Source organism: Zonotrichia leucophrys, chromosome 20 (assembly GCF_028769735.1).
Source record: "Zonotrichia leucophrys gambelii isolate GWCS_2022_RI chromosome 20, RI_Zleu_2.0, whole genome shotgun sequence".
Taxonomy (NCBI): Eukaryota; Metazoa; Chordata; class Aves; order Passeriformes; family Passerellidae; genus Zonotrichia; species Zonotrichia leucophrys.
In genome coordinates, this window is record NC_088189.1 from 5350043 (window position 1) to 5368982 (window position 18940).

Below are 18940 nucleotides of genomic sequence, written 5' to 3' on the forward strand. Positions count from 1 at the left end.
ATTTATCACTCCAACTATGCCTTCAGGACAACACTTTAGATTTAAGAGACCACTGCTGTTCAATTTGCAACATTAAAACAGAATTAGGTTTGTCATTTTCAGAAACACAAATTACTTGTGCATCTTACATCAAATCGAACAGCTTGAGGCTCAAATGAAAAATAAATGGAAAATTCTTAGTTTCATGTTTTTCTCTATAATGTTTATCATTTTTTTACCTCTGAAGTGGTTTTAATAGTAAAATATATTAAATCATAAGTTCCTTTTCTTTAATATTTGAATTTCAATCTTCATTATTTCAGTTAGAAAATAGTTTGAAGATTTAACTACTGTGCAGGAAGGAGAGATCAAGGTTCACAGCTCAATAAACACATTACTAAAATAAATAAAAAATTTCAAAGAAGTGGTTTAGGTAATTTTCCATGTGTGATCTATGTCACTATTTGCTGTTTACTACCCTGTATTATAAAAAGTTGTCATTTTACATTGCTGTCTATTTCTTCTGGGTTTTGCAAAGGATTTGAAGTGAATACCTTAGAAAGTGAAGATTTGAGTTTGCCAACATAATCCCACACTGTCTTCGGTGAGATCCTCCCACCAATGTGAATTGTGTCAGGTAAATCCTAAACAAGAAGCATTACACGGTAATGTAAGAAAAACCAAAAATTAAAACCAAAAAAGGCAGTGCATGGTGCCCCATCCCAGTAGCCCAGTGGATAGTTAAATTTTAGTAACTTTTGTACATGTTTTTAAATTCAGACTGGCTATTCCTAAACTTGGAGGTGTTTAATTATGGCATGTGACCCAAAGGCCCACAGGATACATGGAACAGATACACACCCCAGACATGGAGAGCAGCAACACATCAAATAGTTCTGTATGCCCATTCCTGGCATTTATAGGGAAACTATTTCCCAGATAATATTTCACCTACTATCTGAAATACAGTTTTTCTCCACATTTGCAGTGACCCCATGTCATTTGAATTCTGGTGAATTTCCTGTCATGAGGACAGTGAAACTCTTTTCAGCAAAAGCAGTACTCAGTAGAACAAGCAAGCCTACTAAGTCCTAAACCATACATTTGTAATTGAAAATTCCTGTCACCTAAAATGCCCTTGAGAGAAAAAAGAAAGAAAAACCTTTCTACTGTCTCATTATTTGAATGTACACCCTCTCAGAACAGTATCATCCAACTGGTTTTACTTGAAAATTAGTAACAAGGACGATACTTTTCATAAACAGCTGAACAGAATTTTCTAACAGACCATATCAGTGACCCATCTAGCTTGATAACAGAACAAGGCACACACTTTAAAACACTGGCTCCTAAACAAGGAAGCTGATGTAAAGTCATTAGTCCATGGTAGATCCTAACATATGTATAAACACGTTCAAAGACATTAGAATTCCTCGCAGATTTGTGAGGAATTTTTAAAAGGCTGAGTTTTTTCCTTGAGCTATTTTTCCTATTACTACAAAGATGTCATTTACCACTGCTTCAGCTCTAATGTAACTCTATAAACACACAGTGCCCCCAGCCTTTCTAGCACCAGGAACTGCAGCACAGACCATTCCAGACACACACACACCTCACTAAGATAATCAAAGCACCCGGAGACTGGATAGGCTTTAGTGACAAATTTGGCCACACTCTGCATGTTAATAAATCCTTTCCAAATGGTGTTGAGACGAGAGAGAAAGAGGGAAGTGTCGCTGTCCTGAGGTGAGCGAGGCTCTGAAGCACTGCAAAACAAATCCAAACAGAAAGGTTACAAATGCCAATGAGGATGGGCCCTTCATTTTAAATTTTCTTCCCTCCTCCTATTGATCTGGTACTTTCTTTTGAATACCTAACAAAATTTTTACTAATGCTTTGTTAACGTTTTCAATTAACTTAGTAATAGTTAAAAAAGCAAGGAATAGCAGAAAATAAACTTGCAGCTGCAGACAGTCAAAGAGATGCCAAAAGGAATGACTTTTATAAAACCAGTCATACACTTCTCACTGATTAAATAAACAATATCCTTTTGAAAGCGACTCTGAAGTAAAAGAACTTGCTATGACTAAAACTTGCAAAAGGATATACTCAGTAATATTTAGTTTTACTATTGTGTATACTCAGAATGTGAAAGAAATCCACTTCCTTTCAAGCTGACCAATTGGTTAATTTGAATTTGGATTTAGATGCAACAGTATGTAATCCGGGATTAAAATCTGGAAATGCCTCTAAGCAATCTCCCCCATGCACTGTCTTTCTAGATATTAATGTATACTCAGACTTCTAAGTCTGCATGACACCCTCAAGTTTATTTCTCTGCTGGAACATTGCAGACTCTTTGCTGATACTCTGTGCATCTGTTGATGCACACACTGATGCTCTGAAAACTTTACCAAGCTAGAAAAAGCTAATGAGTAGAGATGGCATTTTAAAAATGTGAATCAGGCTCCCTGAACTTTAAACCTCAACAAGCCTTTTGGCTGAAGGAAAAAGAACAGGATATGGGACACATGGGATTCTGCAGAGAGCCACAGGAGGGATGTGGCAGCTGCTGAGGATACGCACTTGATGTTGGGTGACTGATGAACTGCCAGGTATCTGGGATCTGGTGAGGAGGAAGGTTTGGTTAATATTGATTTGGGGACAGTCATAACTGGTTTGGAAGCTTCCTGTTTGGTTTCCCCGGTGGAGGCTTTGTCAGCTGTGGGCCCAGGACGCAGGGCTGGGGTCACGGTCGCAGAGGAGCTGCTCATGGCTGTCCTGGGGTCTCTGCCAGAAACCGTGACGGTTGTGACCACAGGGCCAGCACAGGAGGCAGCTGGAGCAGAGACCTCTTCAGGTACAGCAGAGTCTGTGCTGTTCTGGCTCTGGCTTGTAGGAATGTAAGTCCCTTCTGTGGTTGGCTGGGAAACTGCTTCTGCTGCCGGCTCAACATCAATTTCCATTGCGTCATCAGCGACGGGCTCTTTGTCAGGCTCTGCTGCTGGGGCTGCTGCAGGACTCTCATACTTGGCCTGCGCTTCTGGCTTTGATTTCGACTCCACCTTCTTAGCAGAAGGCCCTGTCTTCATCTTCTTAGCTGGTATCTCATCTTCTGATGCTGAAATCTGACCTATAGATTTATATCAAGCATTTTTGATTAGTATTTAATAGTAGTTTGGAGAAACTATTTAAAAAAAAACAAATAAACAACACTTAAGTAAAAGTTCTTTCACTTTGCCCAAGGTGAGCATTGTCAATAAATACCTGTACAGATTTTACAGTTCAGGTCAAAAAGATGGGCTCGATGCTGACTTGTTGTATCCTTCAACATGCTGCTAAAAACATCTAGAGAAGGAGGACTGCTCAAATTGGGTGCAGTTCGGGTTGACTCCTGCTGTTCCTAAAAGTGATTAAATACAAAAAAATATCACAGCTGATCGTTAACTTCAACAATAAAAAATATTTGTAAAACTGTTCATTCAGTTTTTTAAAAGAATACATAAAAGTCCTTGCTTAAAGCATATAATGTTAGATGGAGTTATCACGTGATATGTGTCCAAATTTCAAGCCACAGTGCCTTTAAAGCAGAGCTCATGTTCAGAAAGAAAAGATTTCTCTGCAAATTGACATCAAGGGCTGAAAAGTACATAGCATTTGTGAAGTGCCTGCAAAATACACCTATCACTGGTTGTTGCAGTCCTTCACATTGAGGAATGCTCATAGCACACCCAGTGGGTAAATTATATCCTCACAGTTCAGTGAAGCAATCTGCCCAAATGTGAAGCCCTAACTGCCATTTCTCCCCCTCCACATCCTCATCTGAAGGAACAGCCCCAGCACTCACATCAGAGTCAGATACTGGTGGAGAATCCTCCATATTGACAGCAGGCACATGTTCCCGTTTTACAGCTGTTTTCTTGATTTCGTGAGATTTGCTTCTTGGCTCCACCTGAAAGAAAACAAAACAGTGTTGGTAAAAGCTCCATCTATTTATTTTACTCTGTACTTTGCTATCACTTGGTATGTGGTAGGGAAGAAGTGTATTGAAACTGAGTGTTATTAGTATTTTGTTAGGAAGAAAATGGTGCATTAATGTATAATGGGTGGTAAAGGGTGTCAAACTTGCTCTTAATTTGTACTTAATGACATAGGGAAAAATGTTACTTACTGCCTTAGCTGGTTTCTCTTTCCACACAGACAGTTCTTTAGATAAAAGCTCTTCTGGCTTCATTCTCACCAGTTTTGACAGGGAGATTTCCTCACGAAGGACACGATGGAAAAGTCCCTGAAAACAGAAGAGACTTTTGCCATGCTGAAGGGAACCTGCTCAGGTAACTGGGCAGGGAAAACCTGCTCCAGTTTCTTAATTCTCTGTTAAGAATACTACCTACTTATAAGCAAATTTGGAAAATTGCAGCAACCAGAAACCAAGGATGAAATAAACTCCAAGTATAATAAATACATCACATCAAATGCTCAAACTGTATAAATATCAATCACCAACTAAAGTAGGCTTTGAACTTCTACTTAGATAAAAATATTGTAAAAAATACTTGAATGCTTTTTAATAACATTTTATCATTTAATTCATACGTCTCTATTTTGAAACTCCTAAGGTTGAGGGTAGAGTCTGACATACCATTCAAACCCAAAGAACATTTCTATACAAGTTTGTTGTTTAAGAAAATTCCAAACCTGGTTTTTGGGGTCCTTGAGATTGAACATGATGCTACGGTATTTGCTCTTGTATCTGTTGTCTGTCCCTTGGAACAAATTAAACATCTCCTTCTCAATGTTGAGTGCCACTTTCCCTACTTCACTCTCTGTCATGACCAGGTCATCGCTGTCATTGACTCTGTTGCAAACAAGAACAGGAATGTGTGGTTACATCAGGGGTAAATGGTTAGGTGCAGTCACAAAAAAGGAAATTTTTCAGACCTGACCTCACCCAGGAAAGGCCTGAGACTCCTTTAAATGAAACCTCAAAGCCAAAGTCTATCTCAGGATCTTGAACTCTGGCAAACTTTAATTACTGCCTGCAGATGGCCATGGGCAACACGGCTTTGGGAGACTCCTGCTTGTGGCACTGCCACCTGGAGTTTCTCTGCCAGGAGTGACACAGGGAGCCCAAGCACCTGACTTTCAGTCCTTGATTCCTCACTGTGACCAGGATTTTCTTTACAGAGACAATACCAGAGGGCAGTGCTCTATGACAGTCTTTATGGTTGGCATTCTCTTTAATAATTATTGTGGGAAAATCTGCATTTTTTGGTGTTATTTTTTTCCTGTCCTACGTGATAGCTGCCTGTTGACAAGAATTTCTTGTTGTTGATTTTCATGTTGGGAAAGGAGGCAACCTCTCCTTCGGTGAGCTTTAACAATGGTATTTCCTGTACTACGTTCCCTACAATTCTACATCTCCAGACTTTAAATCTCAGAGCACCTACATTATAAATGCTTCTATCCTGTGATTTAATCCTTCTGCTGTAATTGTCTCAATATAAATGGAACAGGGAGCTTTCTTTTTATAAAAGCTTTATCACATGTACATTTATTTTCTATCAAGAATTTTTATTTCAAATATAAACCCGAGATGCTGACCGTACTTGTAGTAATTTGTTGCATAAATTCAATCCCTCAAAATTCCCTACCAAGACAAACTAAACTCTCCATGCTACTTCTAGGTGCAGCTTCCTATATAAAGTGCTTTGAATTCCCACCTCTTCCATAAAATTTCTTTCAGGGATCGTCGAATATTCTGTCGGATCTGAGAGTTGGGCTGTGACTGGGCAGGACTGGCTGAGGCTTTGGCTTGGCTACTCCCAGCTGCAGCTGACACGGAAGACAGTGAAGGCTTTTTGAGTCCCCCACTCAAACTGGAAGACGCTGGAGCTGCTTTCTTGGCAACTGATGAGCCATGAGAGAGAGGTGCCTGTTTGGAAGGAACACTGCCCGACGAAGGCCAAGGTTTCTTGGGAATGACACCTTTGAAACTTCCAGCAGGTTTCAGTGGTGGTTTAGTTAGTGAGGTGTTGGAGTAGGATGGGGGCTTCTTTGAAGGCAGATTTTTGGGGAGAGAAGAGGGCTGTTTCTCCAGGATAGTTACCACAGCCTTCTTCGGGGCCGATGTGGACTCTGCTCGATCTTCGTTCCTTTTCTCTTCCCTTTGAGCTGTTAAAACAAAGAGGAAAATACAATATTAAAGGCTTAACTTTGTAACTTCATATTCATGAAGACCTAATACCAACATAACAGGAAAAGTCAGTGAAATACCATCTCCAGTGAACAGCTACCAGGCAAGCAGTTTAAGCTATTTATTCTCATTTGCCTTGTTTAAAGTGATTTTTAAAATCATGCCATGGTTGACTTGTTTGTTGAAAATTTTGTGCATAAGAAAAATGGGGGGGAAAAAAGGCACCACCTTCAAAGATTCCTGAGTGGGATTCCATGGTTAAGCTTCAAAATCAACCCAAATACTTACACATATAAAAAATAAAAATAATGCAATACAATCCACACGCTATATTTAAACAGAGAAAGTGTCATAACACTTTACAGAACCAGTTAATTACAGAGGTTGACCTGACAACAAAGTCTATGAATTTGAAATTGTACTGATATTACCCTAAGCTGAGTATTACTGAAGTTTAATAAAACTATTCAGTTCCTAGCTAGTCCAGATTTAAAGAATATTTAAAGATTAACACTGTTGTCAGGCTATAGTCATCTAATTCTCAAACTACTCCAGTTCTCAAACTAAACCGTTCTCAAACTATTCCAGTCATAATATTCAGTTTTCCATTGAAAATTCTAATGTTACAGTAACTGATACACATCATATGCAAGAAAATTTATTAAGTCTAAGTAAAAACTCTTGTTTTCACACCTGTAAAAGATATACTTGCACAGGATTTTAAAAGCAAATATGTTTTTAAATTGCATTTCATCTGTACCACCTTCTGGCACGGAAAGGAACAATTCAACCCAGCAAAAAAGCCAAATCTCAAAACACACACAACCCTCTCCAACAGAATGTAATTTCCAAGACATCAAATTTACATTGGGTAACAGCAGCATATGGATCCTGAGAGCTCAAATGAGGATAGGTTCTGAGGGAAACTACCAAAAATCAACTCCTAAAAGAGAGTTGTTTCAAGCCTTGTTGAAGGTCTGCAGGTGTTATCAGCCCACACCCCTTAGGTGCAATGTGCAGGACACCTTCTGGACAATATCAGCAGTTCCAGTAACTCTACCAAGGACCAACTGGTCCCTCTTCACTTCCCAGGTCTGCTCTGATGAGAGCACAAATCACTGGAAAGTCTAAACTGTTCTGAGATGGACTTGATAGGGACCAAGCCCTTCTGAGGGGGCCTGGTTCAGAACACCCCACACATCAGCATAAACACCCAAAGTAATCATCCCTCAAACTGCAGGGGATTTGGCATTCTTAAGGGACAAATGATACTACCTTATTTCATGAAGAAATGGCCTTGCAAGTCTCTGCATGCCCAGCACTTCCCTGGACAGCAGCAGGCACTCCCAGCAATGCCCTCTCACCCCTCCCTGCAACTGGCCCTCGGTGCTGGCAGCTTCCATGGACACCGGTGGGACACGAGACAAGAAACACCACAGGAACCGACCTTTTGTTAGCTCAAGTGCAAGGGTCTGTGCTCAACTTCTGCTGGAACACAGGAAGCCAGAAGATGGAGAGACACTCTATCTTTGTCCCCAGCTTTCTCCTAGAAGTATTTTACAACTAAGGATTTTTTTCTGAGCCAGATTTAACTACTTGAAGTGTAAAACAAAACCCACTGCCAAAGTACATTAAATAATTTCATAGGCTGTGATGATTCTGCTATAAATGAAATGCAATTATTACCCTCACACTACTCCCAGAGTTCTCCCTAGACTGGCCTTGATTCCTGTCTGAGCAAGGGACACCTTCCATGTGACCCCCAGTGTCTCTCTGTATGTCTCCCCTAACACTATTCCAGTTGACAAAAGGACTGGCAATGCCAGGAGGGAGGAAGAAGATAAGGAATTATTGCTGATATAGTTGATTTGGTCAAGCAGGGTCCCCAGAACACAAGAGGTAACTAGCCAACCTATTTTGAGGTCAGTCTTGAAGAGATATATATACCCAAATACCCAAAATATGTGCACTGGTAACACTGCAGGAATTACTCCCATTCTCTTTCTCCTGGTTTATTTATCTTCTGCACAGACCTGTACCTGCCACAGCAAGGCAGGATAGAACAGTGGCTTGCAAAGCGACAGCAAAACTTAATCCTCAGCATTAAGATGTTAAGTTCGTTATGGTTACAGCAGAAGTATGACTAAATTTATTCTCAATCCTCTAACCACTACCTATTTAATGATTAGTTCAAAGTACCTAACAAAAACTATATTGATAGAACTAAAACCAGCAGAACCAAGATGTTTTGTGTCCATCAGATGTTGTGTATGTATAAGAACTATATCCACACCAAACACTTTTCTGCTACAAACAGTTATATGACAGTAAGAATAAAAATTTGTAAAATAAATAAAAGCTACTAGCACAAAGCTAGACTGACATTCCTGGGGCTGATGGTCAGCAGAGTCTGTAAGGTCCAAGGACACACAGAGGCATCCTTTAAGCTGCCAGCTGACACCATGACTGTTCTTAAGGTGTGTGATTTTTATGCTTCTTTAGCCAACAGAAAACATGCAAAGACCTGAATAGTATCATGCATGCCTGACAGTTTCAAGCTACAATGCTATTTTACACTAATTTCTAGTGTCTCCTGAGCAGGACTTGTTGATCAGACACGGATGGCACAGATTCTTTATGTACTAACTCAGCCATAAGTGACTCCTTCAGTTCTCCAGAACTACCAAGGTCCTGTTCAAACTGACTATCCAATTAAGCATGTGCAGGCTTTGATAAAGAATCCAGAATACCTAGATCCTCTGTACAAACAACCTGTGACATCTGTACATGAGACTAATTTAAAAAACCCTCTTATCCTGTTTTGACAATGAGAAATCAGATTTTTTGCCCCATCAAGTTTTGGGTTTCAGTGTCAATGTGCTGCCCCATAATTCAGCTGAAGCAACTCACTGGGCATTACACAGGTCTGAGATCCAACACCCAGGAGCAGCCAGTGGAGGGTGGGGAAGGAGCAACACTGGCTCTTGGGGTGGCAGCTCACTCTCCTACTGATCTATCCACAACATGAGCACACCCCAAAGCTGACAGCACCTCCTGACAGGTATGGTAACAAGGTAGGTGTCTGTTTGGAAGCACTAGAAGAAAAACGTGCTCTTTTCTGGGAGCAGTATGCCAACACATACGGAGCTTTACTTCTGAACAGATGCCAGAGCTGCTCTGCAAATGGATGAGACAGATCATGGAGCAGGCATTCCCTCAGCCCATGATTTCCAAGTGCTTGGCCCTGCAGTCTATGAGCAGCATGAGAAGGCACAGCCAATGCTACTGCACACACTGGCCACTTTATACCATGGTGGGTTTGGTCCTTTTAATCAGTAGCTCCAGTGCATCTATATTAAATGTCCTAAACCAAATTTAAAACAAAAGGATGAGGCAAGCACTGAATATCAGCCTATCCTACCTAAGAGATTAACATGGAGTTTCACCACTGGCAGCTTAGAATAAGGCATTCGGTGGTTCTTCTATTCAGCAATTTCAAAACCCAGGTGATCCTCCCTGGCTTGATGTCAAAGACACAATTTAAAATAACAGTAAATCCTAATTGCCCCAATTTGTCCCATGGGCCACTTGTTAGGACAGGAAGAGGATCCTTACTGACTGGAGGGAGGTGTGGGCTAAAGAGACCGAGGTGCAGCTGCAGCTAATGAGCCAACACGTACCCAGGGTGAAACGTAATGAATCCTCTGGCAGAAAACCCTTCATCCCTCCCAGGCTTAACAAACTTGGTGTACTCACTACACAGAACTAGAATCTCTCCCATCAGGTGTCAACAGACACAGAACCCCTCCCCTGAGGAAATTCCCCCTGCAGGTACACTTGACATCACAACACCCAGCTGGGAACGAGGCTTCTGCACGCAGAGCAGGATGGAACTGCCACAGCATCTGCTGGGACAGATGAGCCTGATGGTTCCAGGTATTTCTGAACCTCTCAACACGGTGGCTCAGCACTGCCAGGCCATTGTGAAGGCCCAATTAAGCAGGATTTCCAGTGTAGGGCTGTTAACTTTACATGAAGGACTTGCAGGTTGTACTTGTATCCCAGTCCCTCACAAACACCTGGAGGCTGGGTTTTACAGCACCAGCAGGAAACTGTATCTATTCCAATTGTTAAAGAATATTTCTGTATAGCATTTAATTCTATTCTGGTTCATTCCCCTTTCCCTCTCCACCCAATCCTTCTTTGGAGTTAGAACTTTTTAAAGCCACTTCAAAAACTAATCCTGATTTCTATATATCTCATTTGTGATGAGCTGCTTTGCTAAAACTATTACCTACTTCTTTCAAATTTTAAATACTAGGAAATAATGTGCTATTCCTTTTCTCTGTATAGCTTTAAAAGTATTTAAATCACAGCTCTTCAAAAGAACTTTAATTTCTGACTCTAGTTGATGTTAAAACTTTTAAAAGCTGTGGAGATAAACCACAGTCTGTTACACCTGAAGAGCCCATTTCACAATGACTTCAGTAAAGCTGTTTTTTTGGCGGTTTTCTAAATTTAAAAAAAGCATTACAGCACCTCTTACAGGACATTAAAACACTTCTGTGCAATACATCTTGCAGCTGTGCAGAGTATTGTAATTCTCTCTATAGAATTAAGATTTTGGCATAAGGCTGGTCATACACCAGCACTACTGTCTCTGCTGTCCAATATCATCTTCATGTTTCCCCCATGTTCTCTTCCACCTACATTAATCTACTTTCTTTCCCCAGGGTCAATTTCCTTCAGGCAGTGTTGGAGCCAATGGCTGTGTTGTGTCCAACTTGCACAGAACATTCTGCAATGGGAGAAGAACGTCAGGAACCCAGCACTTCATGGGGCACTGCCCAGCACAGAGACAGCCCAAGCCTGTCTGGGTTTTACTGCTCCTTTTCAGACTTCGGAAAAAACCAAAACTTCGTAACCAACTTCAGTCTTAAGCACAGTATATGAACTTCTGTGGCGCCAACGGTAAGAAACCTGGTAATTAACATTTTTCTTTAACAACAAATCTGTAAAATTCCATAAAATTAATAGTGCAATCTATGCAGAGAACAGCTACTTGTGATCCACCTGTACTAAGATTTTTATGCCTTTAGAGGGGAGAAAATTCACAGTGCTGCAGCAGTGCAGTTGTAATAAACCCATTGATACCTGTTAGAAAGTATTTACACAGCCAGTGTAAAGGCTGAGCAGAGCTGGCAATTCCATCCTGCGACAAGCTGACAGGAACACAGTTGTGCACAGCCCAGCAGAGCCAGTCACCTATGCAGGGCCTGCCCTGCCCTGCCAGCGTTTTGGGTGTCACACAGACCGGGGCAGTGACCTCAGCGTCCCACGGCTCCCGGGGCTCAGCCGCAGGTGGCTGCGGTGGCCGTCCCTGCGCCGTTGTCGCAGCGCTGCAGCTTCTCCGCTCCGAGCGGGGCAAGGTGAGAGCAGCCCACTGGCACACAGGGCAGCACAGGCTGCTGGCCTACGAGGGAAACACCTCACCCCTTTGCCAGTAGGTGAGAATTTAACAACCACATTTCCCCTCTGGATAATTGTTGGAAGACAGGCAGGATTTCCCAGCCTCCGAACTGGTGTGGTTCTGCAGTTTCCCAATGCCACTCAGCACATGTCCCAAGAAGCGTCATCTGACACAGCGGTGTGATGACCCCCTCCTGTGTGACTTGTGACAGGAATAACCTGAACAGAGCAGAATTTAACCAACCCCCTGTCCCAAGCAGTGGCCACTAACTTTAATCCACGAGTTCTTCCGAGGTGAAACCTTTTGGAACTGAAAAAACGGAGTAAAAGACGTGGGTGAGCAGGTGCTTTAGCTGTCAGTCCTCAAGCACTCCACAACGGGAAGCTACTTACCAGTTCCGAGCCAGCTGTGCCCAGTCTGTGCTGGGGCCGCCTGACATCTGAGCCTCGGGCGCTGCTCGGCGCCGCTGGGTGCCCCGAAGCCCCCTCTGGTGGCACCGAGCACCGCTGCCCGCGGCTGTGCAGATGAGGAGCTCCGGCACCGCTGCAGCTCCGAGCCTGCTCCACTGCTCTCCTCACATCTGCTCCTGCAGGGCTTTCTGTCACTTCCCTCACAATAACTCAGTGCTAGCTCTAATTCCCACGTGTTGAGCTGCTCTTAAATCGGCTTCAGTGTTAGTTTTCACTGTTACCGGCCCCATCTCCTTTCACTTACAAGATCAAATCAAATTTTATTGGACACTACTAGTGTCTGGCACATGCTGCCTGCCCCAGTGCTGCGCTTTGAAAGCCTCCATCAGTTCTGATCTGCACCGCAGTTAAGCTGCCTGTGTGCCAAGCTTCTACATTTAGGCACACAAAGTAAACCTGTCCCTAAAGTTAATTCAGGAGACTCAGAGATAAGGGCATGCCTTTCCTGCAGTGATTTGTGTTCAAGCCAACCTGTAGCTCTGTGCTGATGCACATGTGTAGCTTTGACACACAAGCTTTATTTTAATCTACACAATACTGTAGTGATCTATCTGATCTCTATTAGACAACTGCATCTTTACTCCTACCCCCCTCTTGAGAAGCACTATCTGAGGCAAAAAAAGGGCTTATTTTCCAGACTGTTCATGGATTGGCATCATCACTCTTCCAGGGACAGGCCATCTTCAGGTTCCAAGTTCAGCACAGATGGGACACAGCAAATCAGCAGCGAACTTGATTTTAAGTGCAAGTGATCACCTCAAAAAAATCCCTTTTATTTGGGGACTAGCAAAGAACTTTTTCACTGGCTATGCAGTCAAGTGAGCAAGTTCAAAATACTGAAGTAAAATTAGCAAAAGAAAGCAAAACAGCAAGAGGGTGGTGAGTGTTTTTAATCAAACTTTCATCACTTTCAGTGTTGATGATGAGATAAACCACCCTCATATGCACATTGCCTCTGGAAGCTGTACCAGATTTCTGCCCCCCAACCCTTCCCCTGAGCAATGGTTCTCACACTGAAGCCAAGCACCCCTGATGGCAGGAGTGCTGGCCTGCTTGCTGTCTCCAAGTGCCTCAGGTGTGCTGCTGGGTGTTTGACAGGCACGTGCCAGGAACAGGGACCAGCCTTCCTAACTTGAGACAGCAAAAATCTTCACGTGGCTGCCAGCCACAGATGTGACATACCTTGCAGAGCAGAGAAGGGGAGCTCCAGGAGTTCTCAGGCAGGAGATGAAAATGGCTCCCCAGGAATCCCACTGCTCCTTTTAACTGGCTGGGTGCCAGGGGATGTTGGCTTCAGCATCACTATGTTCTGCCTCCCTCCACAGGCAGGGCTCAGGTCTCGTGCCAGCTCCAGGCCAGCACAGCCCCTGCCAGTCTCACGACAGGAGTTCAGCACTGGAGCCACGTTATTCTGCTGTACAACCCTTCCAAAGCCAGGTCTCCAAGGTGAATTTTTCAGAACTTCTGGCAGACTCATCTTGGGTATGCTGATCATTATTGGTCTGTCAGCAGCCCTTCTGAAAACTCTAGTTCAAATGTTTAGGCCAGACCTACACGCAGGGCAGCCAGGTGTCCCAGAAAGTGGACAGTACCCAAATCAGTAATTCTTCTCATTTCCCCAGTACTACTCAATACTTACTGCCTCTCAGGATGGGCCTACATTGCAGAATACAGCATTAAGCAAGACACCTTGGCTTTCTAGGAGTCAATTCAGATGCCAGCAGTAGTTCAGTTGTAACAGTATGGAACCTGGCACAGCCTAGTTTTTCCTGTGGGGAAGCACTCATAACCAAAGGAATCCAGTTCACCTACAAGCAGTCCTGGCAGGCAAACATAGCTATGGCTTAAAAAGCAAAATTTCAGTAAAATATTATTTTAAGTTAAGCCAAACCAACAGCAGTATATCCACATCCACAACTTCAGGTGGCACAATCTTGCCTCAAAAGCAGCATTAAATTGGCACCACTTGGGTAGACAAGACCTTCTCTTTTACTCTTCATATCACTACTTACTGCTCCCTACATTACTATTACTTCCTGAGCCATAAATCCTGTCTTTAGTGCACTCTATATTCCTCCTGCTCTCTGTAGAGTGGTTTATTTTCTTTCTCTCCTGTCTTCATGCTGTTATTACATAAAGAAAAAAAAAATCAAGACACAAGGAAAGGCACACATAAATTATGCATGCTATAATCCTGCCATTTTGGTACCCACAGCAGTTTCTGCTGGTGGGGCATCCCACTATCCCTGTGTTCCATTCTCAAAGTCTCCTTATTTTGTTAGAGGTGTACAGGAACAAACAGTCCAAGATCTGTAACTACACACACACACACATCCTAATCCCTTTGTGTGTGGAAAAGTTCAGCTGCAGAAGAGATTAAAAATACTGAAAATGGGTAACAAAAAGAAATTTGTATCACCAGAGCCAGGGCTCCTACTTCCAGGAGGTGGCAGCGTTGTCTCTTCGGAATTCCCTGCTGGGAAGCAGGAGCAGGACCACAAACATTGACGGTTTCTCTGAAGGAAGCACTCCCCCCTTCCAAAACTCACTCATTCTTTGGTGAAACACTGGTCCCAAATAAGGTATGACCATAATTTGCTACAAATTCACATTGTATCTGTCTGCAGTGCATGTAAACAGAAGTTACAAGTTACAATGTAAACACAAGTTCAGTGATTTGGTGCGACAAGGGCTTGTTATTTTGAAGTTCTCCCACAAGAACAGAAACTTAAGGCTTCCTTTTAAGCTTTTGTCTAATAAACCCTCCTCGCTCTCCTGCATGCTTGGCTGCTTTCTCAGGAAAAGCAGGTGAGATATTTAAACTGTTTTAACACCTGAATTGAGTAAATTATTACTTTGTGTATTTAAGTCTAATAAATCAGGTGAACTTCAAAGCTTTAAAGCACTAATGAATACTTAGCATACTTAGGACTGGGCAGTTTAAGAACAGGGATACTGCAAATGTTTACTCTCCTCCCCTCCTTTAGGATTAATTTTCTATTTTAATACGGCATTTGCTGCTAACTTCTGCTTGACAATTATTAGCAAAAATACAGAAAAAGTCTCTTACAAGTGTTGCTGTTGTAACATGGATCTCTGAACAATGTTCATAAATCTCAACAATCCACATACTTGTATGAATCTGGAAGCCAGGATAACTTCTGAAATGCAATGTAAGAGCTGAGCACTGCATATTAAATTAATGCTAATTTTCCTAACAAAAGTAAAAGCAACTCTTCTAAAAGCGAATGTGACTCAGACCTAATTTCCTTTTATATGTGTCCTTCAAATGCTGTCTGAAACTTTAGAAGTACTTGTACTTAATATTGATTTATCAAATCAAGGTATTTCCCACACTTGTTTTTAAATTAATAAAAATCATTTTCACTGGGCACAGAAAGATGGAAGAGTGTCATTTTTCAGGCACCAGATTCTGGTGTACCAAGTCACTTCCAAGTACAGCCTTAACTCATATCCCAAAAAGACACAGGAAAGTTAGGAAGTGAAGAAACACAAAGTAAGGAGGTAACAGAAGGAAAAAAATATGACTGTTCTGCATTAGTAGCACCAAATATCCCTTTTCTAAACAAATGCAGAACAGGTTGGGAGAAGGGCCCTGGTGGTAGGCTTAGATGCAAATACACTCTATGCTCTGACCACCCAGTACATCTTTGAAAGTGACTTGATTTCTTGGTACTACTTAACATAACAACTATCTCATGTAATAACAAAGTCTTGAAACTCACAAGTACTGAGTAAATACATAAAATAAATCTATGTTTGAAATTATAAACTGTCTGATGTAAAGAGTATTAGAGAGTGATTCTGTCAATCAGGTTAAGTTTTCTTAATTCCTAGAAGGTCTCCTGCACTGAAGCTGCAAACAAGGATTTGGTGAACATGGCTGGAAACTCTGGAAGAACATGGGCAGCATTCTGAAATACTGCATCTTGGAAGTCCTTTGCTTCTTCTGGACTACAAGTCCTTCATAATCAATGTTCAGAAATGCAGATTCCTAATCTGGGAGCTGCTTGGTTTTAAGATTTACATCTAAACCAGACTATGTTTGGTCCAATAAACATGTCTTCCTTGACAGACTAGCTCAGACTTAAGAGACTTCTCACTCTTAGGTACCTGAAGTGAAGTGAGACAACTCTCATGAATTTCCCTAATGCTGTAACTCAGGTTTTGAACAGCATATAAAGATTTCTTAGAGAAATAAAATCTGGTAGAGTACTTTTGCAGATGGTGCACTGGCAGCTCCTCAGGAAGATTACAGCTCAGACCTATCCACTGAAAAGCAAGGCACATTTTTTTCACAAATACACAAACAATTTAGCTGGGCATTTAGTAATGGCAGAGTTCCCACATATCAATGCAACTTACCTTAAAAAAGAAAATCTGAAGCTCTTCCTTGCATTTGATATGAGAATTCTTCACCACACGAACTAGGCTGTTCCCTACTTGTTGCTAAAGTCAGGTATTTACAATGTTTTAGAATCAATTTCACTATTTAGCTGCAGGAATCCAGTTTTCTACTCAAAGTGGTTAAATCTGTAAAACCTTCAGTGTGGTAAATCTTAAGAGCAAAGTCCCTTAAAAAAACCCTCAAAGGTTCTGCCTCACAACCTGTATTCCTGTCTCTTAGGAAAAAAACAAACCCTATAGGAATAAGGACATTTAAAGTGAAATAGTTCTATGGACACCCGTAAGTGTTACAGTCAGAAAAATCTGATGCAAAATAAGCCCTTATAGTTTCATTTATGTTTTTCCACTAATTTTAGTTATGTTTAAAACACTATTGTTTCTGACAAAAAAGGCTAAATTTTCTTTAAAATAATCTAAAAGGAATGGAAGTTAATTAAAATATATATCTTAAGGGAGTTTACAATACAAGAGGTCAAGGGCCTAATATGCAGCAAAAATACACAGAGAAAAATTACAACCATTTAACCTGATGTGGGTAAAGACCATTGAAATATACCTGGGATGTGCCTTGCTCATCAACAGCAATTTAGGATAGCTGGTGTTCCCTCAGTGCTTAAAAGCTCTAACTAGAAAATCTCATCTTAAATAAGATTTATAAAGTTATCAGTTAATTTACGTGTAAGTGTTCAATAATTACATTTACTTATGAAAATAAAATGTAAATTGGCTGTAGTGTGGTTACAAAAGCTGTGAGAGCTGAATTTCTGATTCATTACTCTTCAAAGGAGGTCATGTGGTTTGCAACTGAAATGTCAAATTTCATCTCAAGTTCCAGAGCTGCATTATAAAACTACTCAGAGTGAGTCAGTCAAAAAAATGTCATAAGCAAAAAGACTTGTTCAGGCTTCAAAGCAGTATTTACTTACCTTTGCATGAATTACAAGGATGCTACTCAAAACCTGCAAAAATATGCAGGGCAGTATCTCTGCCCAACATCCAGCTGAGATGTGCTCTTTTGTGTGTGGATAATGTGTGGAATATGAAGAGAGAAAGGGGGAGAAAAAAAAAAGAAAATAAAGACAACAGAGTTCTGCCTCCCCCCCCAGCATACAAGTAAAGGATGGTCCTTAAGTTATTTCATGTAAGAAAGAAAAGCAGCAGGAGAATACTTGACAGTTAAAAGCTGTTTGCAGAGGTGTCAAGTATCGTTGGATACCACGTTGAAGATTTCACTCTTGGCACCAGGCACTGAAAATGCAAGACCTGAGAGACAGGTGCCAAATCTAAATTACAAAAATACAACGAAATTAGTACAGGCAATTGCTGATTCACAGTGCACACTGCACAACCTTTTTGTAAAACTTAACACAAATGTCTCAATACTTACCTTCTAGATTAGAAACAGACACTTTCTTTATGGGAAAGATTTCAAGCTTAACCATGAAGTTTTCATCCAGAAATCAGCTGGGTAGATCAACAGGCTGTTACTCATACAACTGTCATATGATACATATGAAACTCCTAAAAGTGTCTCTCATTTGTGTGAATCTGTGTGAATCTTTGAAGGTGGAGAAAAGTAGCTTGGTGCCACAGTAAGAAAAAACCCCCAAATCCTAAACTCCCTAGTTTTGCAGAGCCAAGAATGGGTGGGTATTCAAAGAAAATATGATTACTCAGGAATATCCCTAAGCCATACATACATTTGAACAACAGTGCAGGTGAAATGGCAGCAGTCCTTTCAGGCTTTACAGCATTGTAATTATGATCGCTGGCCCAGGACGGCGTGATGGGTTCTGCTGCTGGCTCTCGAGCAGGAGCTTGGCTGTTTGCCTCAGTCTTGGCTGTGCTCACAACAGTCTTCTTCACATTCACCTCTCTTTTCTCAGGGAGCTGTCTCTTTTGGTTTGAAACTGGTTTGATGCCCACCTGGATAATTAAAAGTAGCTTGATTACTAATAATCATCAAATATATTGGATTTCACAAACAAGCAGAAAGCGTTACACACGTACAATGGTTTCTTTTATAGTAAATTCCTTACTTTTATAGTGCACCATTTGAAATTATTTGATTACTCCAAAACCCAGTAATTTGAAATTTAGTTTAAGAAGCCAAAATTAATTTGACTTAAAGTAAAATAAAAGAGGTAATTACTTGAAATAGTACTTTCTTAAAAGTCGTTGCCATCTAGACAACTGTTGCAAGGAACTATCTCCATCTACAGGCAATTATTAAGATTTTTTTTTTAAATGAAAGGAAAGTATTTTATTGTCCTTACCACAGGAAAAGGCAAGAGAATAACAACAAAAAAAGTAATAGAAAGTTCCTCTTCAATACAGGATTTGGCAGTTTTATTTGAGTCAAAAAGCAAAGCACAGAAATAAGGCCCAGTGCTCCAG

At 41.3% G+C, this 18940-nt stretch overlaps 1 protein-coding gene across 4 annotated transcripts in view; it reads right to left on the reverse strand.

Moving 5' to 3' along the window:
- DIDO1 (death inducer-obliterator 1) overlaps positions 1-18940 on the reverse strand; it is a 51164-nt gene that overhangs the window by 10596 nt on the left and 21628 nt on the right. For 3 of the 4 annotated variants that reach the window (XM_064729905.1, XM_064729904.1, XM_064729906.1), the window contains 9 exons: positions 18244-18469; positions 5703-6153; positions 4678-4837; positions 4151-4267; positions 3827-3931; positions 3247-3382; positions 2566-3112; positions 1592-1745; positions 534-623 (listed from right to left, as the gene is read on the reverse strand). In XM_064729905.1, the coding sequence (XP_064585975.1) occupies positions 534-623; positions 1592-1745; positions 2566-3112; positions 3247-3382; positions 3827-3931; positions 4151-4267; positions 4678-4837; positions 5703-6153; positions 18244-18469 (1986 nt within the window). Of the gene's footprint in view, positions 1-533; positions 624-1591; positions 1746-2565; positions 3113-3246; positions 3383-3826; positions 3932-4150; positions 4268-4677; positions 4838-5702; positions 6154-12989; positions 17827-17930; positions 18470-18940 lie in introns of those variants that run through there. The other variant, XR_010442472.1, reaches the window with a different exon arrangement.